Source organism: Metopolophium dirhodum, chromosome 1, assembly GCF_019925205.1.
Source record: "Metopolophium dirhodum isolate CAU chromosome 1, ASM1992520v1, whole genome shotgun sequence".
Classification (NCBI taxonomy): Eukaryota; Metazoa; Arthropoda; class Insecta; order Hemiptera; family Aphididae; genus Metopolophium; species Metopolophium dirhodum.
Genome location: NC_083560.1, coordinates 44,974,167 through 44,987,459, shown reverse-complemented (window position 1 = coordinate 44,987,459; position 13,293 = coordinate 44,974,167). Strand labels below are relative to the sequence as shown.

Below are 13,293 nucleotides of genomic sequence, written 5' to 3'. Positions count from 1 at the left end.
TTATAATATTATAAACAGATTTATAAATATTTGATACAAAAATGTAGTTTAAAAAAAAAATAGTACTAATTACTTTAACAAATAAAATGACACCAGATATCATACCTAGATGTACAAACTACACCACGTAAAATTGTTTAATGTTTTTCAATCAACAATAAAATGTGTACTTATAATAGAGGTTTTAAATTAATAGTTGTGCATAAAATATTCAGATATTGTCCTTACACATAAATGTATGAATTTCAAAAGTAATCAAAATAAAATCATACATAAAATGTAATCAAAGTTATCAATAAGCTATGAAAATTTGATTTTCGTTACATTGTTCTAAATGTAGTGATCAATGACAGGGTTGATTACGTGCATATAATTTTACATCAATATTGTTATGAATTATTTGACTTGATTCCCTGAATTAAAACATGATTAAATTATTTAATAAGTTGATACATGGTTGGCGGTAATCAAAATCATATCCATTTTAGTATATTTTTATGTGTATACAAAATAAACAAAACTAACTAGTTGTGGAACTTTCACATTAATAACGTAAAAAAGCAAGAAGTGCTGTTGCCGTGTTACTATATTCCATGTCGTTTTATTGATGATCTTAATTTCCAAACAAAGGTTTTAGCTGGTTTCAATTCTTTCTGTTCAACATTTCGAGGTTAATAAGTTTTAAAGGATGATCTGGCTTAAGGATTATAGTGGATTTCTGTCTTAACTTCCTTGATAATAACTTTCATCAGTGGATGCTTTAACGATGTTCGATGATATTGGTGCTATCAAAGTAGTTTTAATTGTATTTTCGGAAACGAATTTCTTATTATTGGAATATGAACTTTTTAGCATGGTGCCTAGGTAGATACGCATTGTATTGGAGGAACAGTGGCAACAGTATTTTTATTAGACGTAACCTCTGAGTCGTAAGAGATTTTGGATGCAGCGATAGTGGTCTCAACAACTGTTTCAGTGGTGGTAGTGATGTCTGAGGTGACAGGGGATGCGTTAATTATTGTGAATGCGTCAGCGCTCTTAGCTGAGTTGGGAGATTCGGTGGTAATTGCATTGGTAATGGTAGACGATTCAGTGTTTATTTCAACCGAAGTTGTATCATCATTGACAGTTGTTGTGACAGATGTAAATGAATCAGCGTCAATGGTTGCGGAAACTGCTGCATTTGTTGTAGTAGAGGCCACATTTGTAATCATAGTTAAGGCGGTAGTGTTATATAAGGTAGCAGATTCTTTTCTAGCAGCGGCATCAGTGACGGTAGTATTTTCATTAACCGTGGAAGTGATTTCTGATTTGTCATAGTTGATGGTGACTGTGTCGGTAATGACAGGGACTTCAGTGTTATTGATGTCTGTGGTAGAGTCAGTGATGGATGTGGTGGAGTCAGCGACGGCAGTAGTTAAAGCTGAGGTGTTGGTTGCTACAGCGGCCATTTCGACAGTAGCTGGAACTTCACTAGCTATGATTGCTCCAGAGATAGTGGTAAAAACAGATGATGTAGCTGAGACAATATTCGTCGAAGCTTCAGTGGTTGTAATGGACATAGTGATAGTAGAGGTGGTAGAAGCAATAGTGATATTTGGGTAATAAGTGATAGAAGAATTTTCCTGTAAATCGATGACTTGTATTTTGCTATCATCATTATCGTAATATTGAGATGGTTTATTGTCAAAGCTTTTGGGTAAATTGGATTTCTGCTTAGGTATATTGCAGGATTTATAAGTTTTTTTGACAGGGATAAAGTGTGAATCTGAACTGTTTTCGTCACTTGGTACACATTTTTCACTCAAATAGTCACAATTTGTCAGGTCATTGTCGTCATCATCGGTACAAGATATCGTTTGATATTCTTCTTGTGCTGGAAGACAGTGTATGCTATGAGGAGGAATTGTTGCAGTATTAGATGTTCGTTGACAGTATGTGGTTTTATTTTTTTCTACAGTTAAAGTCCCCAGATTACGGAATGTTTCCAAGTTAAGCAGATGGTTGATAAATGCCATCCCGTTAGGATAAGGACTTTTGAGTTTTTCAAATAGTTTGATCATGTTTGGTTTGGTAGAAGACAATGTTGTTGGACCAGCTCGTTGGCGACTTAACTCTGGAAACTCGGTACGCGATGACGTAGACTGTGAGTCTAACGTATTTTGATGCGATTGATTCGTTTGCAGTTGAGTTGGTTCAATTATTGGTGAAATTGATTCTGGAGTTTCTAACGTGTGCTGATTCAATTGATTATCTTGCAGTTGAGTTGGTTCAATTATTGGTGAAACTGATTCTAGAGAATTCCCATTTTTTTTTAGTTCAGTACATTTTGAACTAAAGAATGGGCTTAAAACCGGTGGTCCAACTGGTAATTTATTATCCAAAGGTGTGTAATTAGTAATTGTAGGCTGATTTACTTGAATCATAGGTTTCTCAATTGGAACTACAGGTTTATCTATTGGAACTTTGATATTTTCAAATAGTTTGATCATGTTTGGTTTGGTAGACGATAATGTTGTTGGACCAGCTTGTTGGCGTCTTAACTCTGGAAACTCAGCACGCGATGACGTAGACTGTGAGTCTAACGTATTTTGATGCGATTGATTCGTTTGCAGTTGAGTTGGTTCAATTATTGGTGAAACTGATTCTGGAGTTTCTAACGTGTGCTGATGCAATTGATTATCTCGCAGTTGAGTTGGTTCAATTATTGGTGAAACTGATTCTAGAGGATTCCCATTTTTTTTTTGTTCAGTACATTTTGAACTAAAGAACGGGCTTAAAACCGGTGGTCCAACTGGTAATTTATTATCCAAAGGTGTGTAATTAGTAATTGTAGGCTGATTTACTTGAATCATAGGTTTCTCAATTGGAACTACAGGTTTATCAATTGGAACTTTTATATTTTCAAATATTTGGTTCATGTCCGATGTGGTGGATGACGATGTTGTTGGACCAGCTCGTTGGCATCTCAACTCTGGAAACTCGGTACGCGGTGACGTAGACTGTGAGTCTATCGTATTTTGATGCGATTGATTTGTTTGCAGTTGAGTTGGTTCAATTATTGGTGAAATTGATTCTGGAGTTTCTAACGTGTGCTGATGCAATTGATTATCTCGCAGTTGAGTTGGTTCAATTATTGGTGAAACTGATTCTAGAGAATTCCCATTTTTTTTTAGTTCAGTACATTTTGAACTAAAGAATGGGCTTAAAACCGGTGGTCCAACTGGTAATTTATTATCCAAAGGTGTGTAATTAGTAATTGTAGGCTGATTTACTTGAATCATAGGTTTCTCAATTGGAACTACAGGTTTATCTATTGGAACTTTGATATTTTCAAATAGTTTGATCATGTTTGGTTTGGTAGACGACAATGTTGTTGGACCAGCTTGTTGGCGTCTTAACTCTGGAAACTCGGCACGCGATGACGTAGACTGTGAGTCTAACGTATTTTGATGCGATTGATTCGTTTGCAGTTGAGTTGGTTCAATTATTGGTGAAACTGATTCTGGAGTTTCTAACGTGTGCTGATGCAATTGATTATCTCGCAGTTGAGTTGGTTCAATTATTGGTGAAACTGATTCTAGAGGATTCCCATTTTTTTTTTGTTCAGTACATTTTGAACTAAAGAACGGGCTTAAACCCGGTGGTCCAACTGGTAATTTATTATCCAAAGGTGTGTAATTAGTAATTGTAGGCTGATTTACTTGAATCATAGGTTTCTCAATTGGAACTACAGGTTTATCAATTGGAACTTTTATATTTTCAAATATTTGGTTCATGTCCGATGTGGTGGATGACGATGTTGTTGGACCAGCTCGTTGGCATCTCAACTCTGGAAACTCGGTACGCGGTGACGTAGACTGTGAGTCTATCGTATTTTGATGCGATTGATTTGTTTGCAGTTGAGTTGGTTCAATTATTGGTGAAACTGATTCTGGAGTTTCTAACGTGTGCTGATGCAATTGATTATCTTGAAGTTGAGTTGGTTCAATTATTGGTGAAACTGATTCTAGAGGATTCCCATTTTTTTTTAGTTCAGTACATTTTGAACTAAAGAACGGACTTAAAACCTGTGGTCCAACTGGTAATTTATTATCCAAAGATGTGTAATTAATAATTGTAGGCTGATTTACTTGAATCATAGGTTTCTCAACTGGAATTACAGGCTTATCAATTGGAACTTTGATATTTTCAAATACTTGGTTCATATCTGATGTGGTGGATGACAATGTTGTTGGACCAGCTCGTTGGCATCTCAACTCTGGAAACTCGGTACGTGGTGACGTAGACTGTGAGTCTAACGTATTCTGATGCAATTGATTCGTTTGCAGTTGAGTTGGTTTTTTTATTGGTAAAACTGATTTTGGAGTTTTCCTATATTTTTTTAGTGCAGTACATTTTGAACTAGATAATGTGCTTAAAAGTGGCGAGGAAATTGGTGATTTATTATCCAAACATTTGTGATCAGTAATCGTAGATTTATCTACTGGAACATTAAGATTTTCAAATAAGTGGTTCGTTTCTGATGTGGTGGATGACAATGTTGATGATTCACCTTGATGTAGACTCAACTCTGGAAATTCAGTTTGCAATGACATAGACAGTGAATCTAACGTGTGCTGATGCAATTGATTTTTTTGCAGTTGAGTTGGTTCAATTATTGGTGAAACTGATTCTAGAAGATTCCCATTTTTTTTTAGTTCAGTACATTTTGAACTATAGAACGGGCTTAAAACTGTTGGTCCAACTGGTGATTTATTATCCACAGGTGTATAATTTGGAATTGTAGGCTTATTAATTAGAATCATAGGTTTCTCAACTGGAATTACAGGGTTATCAATTGGAACTTTGATATTTTCAAATACTTGGTTCATATCTGATGTGGTGGATGACAATATTGATGGACCAGGTCGTTGGTGACTCAACTCAGAAAACTCAGTACGTGGTGACGTAGACTGTGACTCTAATGTATTCTGATGTGATTGATTCGTTTGCTGCAGTTTAGTTGGTTTTCTTATTGGTGAAATTGATTCTGGAGTTTTCTTGTGTTTTTTTGGTATAGAACGTTTTGAATTGAAGTACGGCCTTAGAACTGGTGAGAAAACTATTGATTTCTTAAACAAACGTTTGTGACCAGCAATCGTAGGTTTATCAACTGGAACCTTGAGATTTTTAAATAGTTGTTTTTTCGGTACAGGCCATTTTGAACTAAAGATTGGTCTTAGAACCGGTGAGAAAATTAGTGATTTATTATTCAAAGGTTTGTGAACAGGAATTGTAGGTTTATCAACTGGAGTCGTAGGATTATCAACTGGAGTCATAGATTCATTAACTTGAGTTATAGGTTTATCAACTGAATTTGAAGTTTTAACAACTTTGACTGATGGCTTATGAATTTGAATCGTAGGTTTATTAATAGGGGTCGTTGGTTTAATACCAGAAATTGTTGGTTTATGAACTGGAATTGTAGGTTTAAGCTCCGACATAGTGTGTTTTATACAGTCAGTAGTTACAGTCAGTCGGTTTACAATACGTTTTTTCGTTCTTGGTACAGACGAATGTTCATCGATAAATGTACGTTGCCTCTTTCGCTTGAACATTAAAACTGTTGGTTTTCCTGTTGCCACTGTTAATTTCACATCTTCTGTTGCCTTCGTTAACCCCGCAGTAATCGGTGTTTCTAATATTGGTTTTGTAATTTTTGTCAGATGCGCTTCTTCTGTTGCCAACGCTGTTTCTATCGTCGTCATTATAACGGCTGTTAATGATTGCATTGATGCTGCCACCGGTGTTGAATTTACCAACAGTGGTGGTATTGCAATGGCGTCGAGTGCCGTTCCTTTTGTTACTGATTTAGATGGTATAGAAGAATAATCAGTGAAAGCATTACTTATATTCTTCGGTAGAGATGTAACCATTAATAATTGATTTTCTTCCTTTTTTTTTTCCATATTAATATCATATTTTGCTAATTTAATACTTTCTAATTCTTTCATTTTTAATTTATTATTGTTTATAATCCTATAAATAAATATAAAGTAATTACTCACAAGTTTTTAAATATTTAACAGTAATGTGTATTTTAAATAATTATTGAAATATATCTTATATGATAGTTCACATTGTACAATATGTTAACGATACACATTAACACGTCTAACACATTATCGTGTATGATTATTAGACATGTATCATTTTATATAGTTTACACAGTTGTAAGTGACGAGATTTATAAAAGTGGGTGAATGGGTGAATAGAAACAAAATTTCGAATAAGTTTCATTGACCAATAATTACAATCTAAGTATAACAATATTTATAAGTTGTTGATGTATTAAATTGGATAGATAATATCAATAATAATTGTTGATAAAAAAATTGATGACCAAAATTTATTTTACTGCCAAAAATGTTTATCAACTTTGTCATCATGGTTCTCATGAACGAAATGTGATAACTCCAAATAAATTTTTCCGTTGTGCGTAAATATTGAAAATGAATTAACGTAACTATCAATCATACTTAATTAAATGATTTAATATAAAAAACTTAAAGACTTCATTAATTTAAAGGCTAAAGTTATGTAATTGGTTAAAAATAAAATACTTTTACTGCTATAAAATATGTTTAAAATGTTGTTTTTTTATAAAATAAGATTAAATAAAGGCTGTAACTAAGTAGTTTGAATTGTTTTTTTTAATTCCAAATTATGTTTCTATTCAACCTCATTAGAGTTGAATAACAATTTCTATATAAAAACTAAATAGCTGTTTTTTTTCACCCACATCTGCATGTGAATAGAAACATCACACATAAAAAAAAATTTAAATACAATTGTATAATTGAAATTGCTATCTTGTAGTACTCGGTAAGACCTAAATGTTTATGTACTTTTAATGCGTTGTGCACAATTTAGATCCAGAGATATAACAACTGAAAGGTGTAAAACTTTTACTCTGTCACTATCATCAGGGACGGATTGGAAAATTAATATCTGTTGTCTCACTGCCCTGCCCGTATTTGGGAAAAATACTATAAACAAATTAAAAATACACTTGTTGTAATAATAGCAGACAATTATTTCAACAATTTTTTTCAAAGTGTTCCGAACGAGCTATAGACAGTTTTGTGCTGAATAAAAATCTTTTTTTCAGGATTAAAACCAGACAACGTTAACAACTAACTTTAATTTTGTCAAAATAACAAATAAGTTGCCTTAAAATTCGTTTAGTGAATTTTATATTGTTACTGAGGTATTTACTTTTGTTTGTGCGCACAAGAAACAATCAGAGGGTTTCGGTACTCTAAATCACAAATGAAAAAAAATCTAAACCCTAATGAGTTACGACTCATAGAGGCCCGGCGACGATGACGAGATTAGAAATTGGCGAGATAAACGAAAGCCATAGCGAACCGTGAGGCCCCTTAATTCGTAAGTATACGGTCCATCGAGAACTTTCCGATTGCCCGATTCATCAGGATTGTCACATCCAAAAATGAAATCTTTGAACATTATAGTTTTAGTTTTCATGTATGGTCATTATAATGGGTTATTTGATTTTGTTACCTATTAAATCATAAAAACTATAAACAATTTTTAATAACCAACCGATGAATATATGCACACATTTTTTTCATTTGATACCATACGTAGACTTAATATCTAAAACTAAATCATTACCTTGTTTTAGTAGCGTCACAGTGCTTTTGTAATTCAGATGGGATTATTGTAGTTTTATCTCTTCGCAATAATATATAAATGTGACATGGTTTACAAATAAGAGTGCCAAATTGTATTGTAGCAGGAATATTGTCTTCATCAAGAATCAACTGATATTCATGCACTATGTCTTTATGCAATTTAAACTTTTGTAACGATCGATTTCCACACAACTGACATTGAGTTATTAACAGTAGCTAAATGAAAACAAAAATAATTATTTATCATATTCAATATCAAATAATAGCCGCATAGGCGGAAATCCATTACAATTTTAGAGGACTTCGATCCTACAAAACTAAAAAGGGAGGGGGATTGACGGACTATTGGGGGGGGGGGCTAAGTCCCTTCAAGCCCCCACGATTTCCGCCAATGATGAAAGGTATCAAAAGATGAACTTTAATAAACATGCACATTATATAGGACACAGCTGATACAATAATATAATATTACTAATATTGTCTAATAACCTGATCATAATGTGCATTACAAAACGAAGTTTTATGTAATTTTTTTTCCTCATTTGTCTGGACTCTAAAATGAATCTAAAATGAACAAAAACATCAATAGATTAAAATATTATGTATAAATACATATGAATGGTAAACATACTTGTTGTTATTGATATATTTAAGTTTCTTATTTAACTAAGACCTGACTAAATTTGTATTTATTTTAGTCATTATACAAAATATGTATTGTGGACTAGTGTAGGTATTACAATTGTATGCATACATAGGTTACCTACCTAAAAATGTATTTATAACTGAAAAACAGTTATACCTAAACTTAGTAAATATTTGGTTATAAAATACTTAAATCAATTATTGTTATTATTTTATCAATATTAATGTAACTTATGTACAAATTCTTATTTTTATGATTTTTTTAATTTAATTTTATTTATGCACTATAAGTTATATTATAATATATTATGTACATCATAGACATTTAATTGCAAATAAACATAATATTATTATTATTATTGTTGGAATTATAAACAAAACACCCTATATAATGTAGTGTATAAGTAATATATTCACACTGTAGTTCATCAGACGCTGACTATACATTTTTATATACTACAGCATATATAGTTAGTCGTTGATTTATATTACGCCTCGTAACACTATTGTACATCGTATCATTATACTTATTATTATATTATATATATCCGATTATATTATTATTTACCTTTGAACTTCTGTATATCTGTGTACTTCAACAATTATATTTGTAATTAAAGTGAATATATACTTATGATTGCTCAATCTTTTAAAGTTAATAACTTAATAAAAGGATCCAATCCCGTCTGTGTTGTTTTACCAAAATGGAAATTGTTACGCCAATAATAACTATCATTTGTTATACAAATTATATCCTAGTAATCGATTAAAATGTTTGAAGACATATTTTAATTTGTTATGAAGTTTTCTTCAAAACCATTTTTCCACTTTTAGATTCTGAGCGAATCTAACAAACGCGTAACTTACCAAATTTACACTTAGCAGTTCACGTTTTATTCCGTTAGCTTAAACATTTGAGTGAACTGACCTATAATGAAATTTGATGGTAAGAACATTATCTGTGTTTTGTTGGAAGTTTTTTACAATAATTCAGTTTTTAAGTGAGTTATGCGTGTATAATAAATGAAAATTAAAAATGCTCATAACTCACTTAAAAACTGAATTATCGTAATAAAACTTCCAACAAAACATAGATAATGTTCTTTCCATCAAGTTTCATAATTGGTCGATTCACTCTAGTTTTTAAATTAACGGTATAAAACGTGAACTTCTGAGCGTAAATTTGGTATGTTACGCGTTTGTAAGACAGTGGTTGGTACAACACATGCGGGCGTGGCGTCCTCTTAAGAAGTTGAGTTACCTATGCAAAAAGTAGTAGAATATCATACTTAACACGTTATTGTAAAAATGAAAAGATTATAGAGTCTTATTACATCATTTATTATGTTTATTTATAAATTTAAAATCAAACTTAGTGAATGTTAATATTATATTAAAATATGATTAAAAATAATCATATAATAGTTTTAGTTTTTTATTTTATTTTGTAAATTGAAACGTGTTGGTACCTACATATAATATTTTACAAACCTTATTTATCAAAATTGTAGATTTTAATATATCAATCAATTTTGAATTAAAAATATGACATGCAACTTGTTCACAAGCCATTATAATACAGGCACGTTTTGTATAATTTTTTGTAGAAGTTCGTTTTTTTATAGCCTGGTAACAACCAACGCACAAACACGAATTAGGACGAATTAAGTGATTGGCATCTATAAAAAAAAGATATACAATAAAATATTCGTTAATAAAATATCAACACAATTTAAGACTTTTAACAACTTGAAGAACTGAAATATTAATCAAAACTATTCAAGACTAGGTTTAAAAATAAGTTTTTAAATAAATATTTTGTTAAAACAATATATTTTTTAATCATTAGCTTGTACTTTGTCTTAACCATATATTTATAATTAATGTATTTAGTCGTTCTTATTGTTAAAAATTGTGATAAAGCATTTCAAACATGTAAGTAATGCAAGTTACATACTTTCAAAACACGCTTTTTGCACATCTGAAGTCTTCACATGTGTTATATGAAAACGAGAGTCTTCTAGACCAATTTTAATGTTACAACAGCTGCATTCAGGGATATAAGAACGATCTTTATCGACCATTGATCCTAATGGTTTCGATGCTGGGATAAAATATGGGCTAAAAAAAATTGTTAACAATTTACAATAATTATTAATAAATGTATGATTGATTGTCGTTCAGTTAAAAATGATTATACATACATGGCGGTGTGCTTTTGATCATCATCATTACGGTTTGAATATTTTATTAGATATGGACACTTCACTTTTTCTGAAATATATTAATTAAGTATTTTTAAATTCTAATAATAGGGTGTTGCCACTGGGTATTCTCCCTAATCTTATGATTCATGTTAACCTAATTTTGTCAATTATCAAACCTACTTATTGTACATAAAAAAATTGTATAGATTGTAGATACATTTCAATATAATAATAATAAAAAAAAATTTAATTGATAACAAGTGACAATTGAACAATACAAGTATTATTATTTCAAAAGCTATTAATGTTTTTATACGAATTTAAGTCGTTTCAAAATATATTTTTACTATAATTTATGGTTATTATTTTTTAAGTTTTTTACGAAAGACAATACCTGTTTTTTCATTTTAAAGAGAAAAGCTAAATACTTTTTAGGGTATTCCAAATAATTTATTCCGATACATAAAAGTCAAATTTTTGAAGAGTAGCTTATGAGTCATAAGTATTTAAAGTTTAGATAAGCGTAGTTGAGTCCCCACAAAAATTTGGTTCACAGAGTAGTGAACTCGACAAAACTTTACGCTCGATACTACCCTAAATTATAGTTCAAAATACCTTTTAATTCTGAAAACCATTTTGAATTCGGCAGGCAAATGTCTATAGATCGTACGGCGTACGGAACACTTTGAAGAAATTTAACATTATTTAATTTTGAACTGTAATTGAAAAATGTAAGATATAAATTTTATCAAATCCTAATTATTGTACATTGTAATTAAACTAAAAATATAAAAAAGAAAATTATTCTGTACAATCAATATACATTTCTCCGCCAAATTCAAATTTTTTTTCAGAATTAAAATCAAACAACTTAACTAGGTAATTTGTTAATACAATAAGTAAATTGCCTTATATAGTTTGTATTTTGAATTGTATATTGTTATTGAATTGTTGACATGCATTGACCTTAATTTCACGCATAGAGCAGTGTTTCTTTTATTTACGACGACACCCTAATTTAGATCCATACGGATGGCGATACTTAAAATAATTGATGGATTTTTGAAAAAGGTAACAATTATTATAAACCTATATATTATGTAAATCGAGTATGAGATTATCTTCACAATTGTTTTTCTTATCTGTGGTTATGCTTACGACGTAATAACGCCATAGTAATGTCATATTATATTAATGATACTTTGAACACGTATAATATAAATAAACAATTTTTAGGCGACACACTAACCGGTTGAGAAGCACTGGCGTAGAGATAGCATTCGTCGGTACCCGCATTGAACCTCACTCACACTAATATTATCATTTACGACCAACGCATAGATCTCGGCGGTGATGACGAGATTAGAAATTACCTGACACTTTAATAAAAACCATAGCGAAATCCCTTGAAATATACTTTATTTTTACACATTGAAATAATTTTAATAATATTCAGCTTCGGAATATGAAATTAGAAATGGATGTTGTCTTTCACTTAAGTAAAATCTTTATAAATGATTACGATTAAAAATAATGATAATATAATTTTTTTTTATAGAATGTTATTTTGTAATGACTTGAAAATTATATGAAGAAAAATAAAGTTTGCAAAATCATTAAGAATTTTTGTAATAATTTGTAGATATTCTTAGATAAATTAATCGCTCTGTATTTATGCAAAATGTATTCATCGGAAAAAAAGATAAAATCAATTAATTGTTTTCTTTAATAGATTCATGTGCAAAACAAATTAAGACAAATTATCTCGTTTTTCTTCATGCTTAGATTATTATTAAAAATCTTAAGGATATACATAGAAATGACTATTTCATTCACCTACCTATATAACAACAATTAATTTTACTCAACATTAAAATAATATTAAAATAAATAAACTACCTGAACTAAATTGATCGTTATTTGATTGTTCGGTATTATGTCCATTAGCTTGGATCATTATCTGAAAAAATACATTAATTTAGTAACGTTTTATTATCACTGTTGTACGTTTATAATCAATATCACGATTTATTAAAAATCACACATTTAAATGAACTGTAAAAGCAACTATAATAGTATTAACTTTATTTTCGTATGACAGTGTTCAAATGTGTGTAATTTATTAAATATTCTTGTTAATCCAAGGAAGTTAATTTGCTGTACATTACTATCAAAATAAATTGTATAATAAATTATTACAACAATTGAACAAGCACTATTATTGCAGTAGGATGGTTTTCTATTAAATATTATTAATAATTAATAATACCTACTGGTAATGTAAGAATTATCTATCTTTTCAAATAAATCATAATGAAGTGTATACATTATAATATAAGTACATTTCTAAACAAAAAGTGTTATTTATTTACATATTAAAATAAATTATTATAATTCTATTTTATTGATACCTTTTGTTTATGTTTTTGATAAACAAAATTAAAAACAATAAGCAATACAAATTGTTACTTTTGGATGGGTTTCTTTGTAGTTTAGATCTCACATTTTTTTCTTTAAACTTCTTACTATTGATAATAATCCTAGGCTACCTACAAATACTAGCTTTTCCTTAGGCAATGTTAATTGTTATTTCCAACGTAGATATTTCATTAGCTTATTCATCCACTATGGATATAATTGGTTCATCTGTTATACGCTGCTGGGGGTTTAATTTTAAAGATTCTGGTTTGGCCATATTTGATACAGTTTGTTCCTCCTTTACAGCCACTTCAGAATAAGTA

General features: G+C 30.3%; 1 protein-coding gene across 1 annotated transcript; it reads right to left on the bottom strand.

Annotated features, from left to right (window-relative positions):
* Window positions 1–860: 860 nt before the first annotated feature.
* LOC132939390 (mucin-3A-like) lies at window positions 861–12,509 on the bottom strand. Its single transcript, XM_061006528.1, has 11 exons — window positions 12,452–12,509; window positions 10,550–10,619; window positions 10,303–10,466; window positions 9,837–10,024; window positions 8,190–8,264; window positions 7,681–7,916; window positions 5,195–6,021; window positions 4,875–5,059; window positions 4,164–4,511; window positions 3,161–3,266; window positions 861–2,227 (listed from the first exon to the last, which is right to left on the bottom strand). The coding sequence occupies exons 1-11, from the start codon at window positions 12,507–12,509 to the stop codon at window positions 861–863; spliced, it is 3,624 nt and encodes a 1,207-aa protein (XP_060862511.1).
* Window positions 12,510–13,293: the final 784 nt, after the last annotated feature.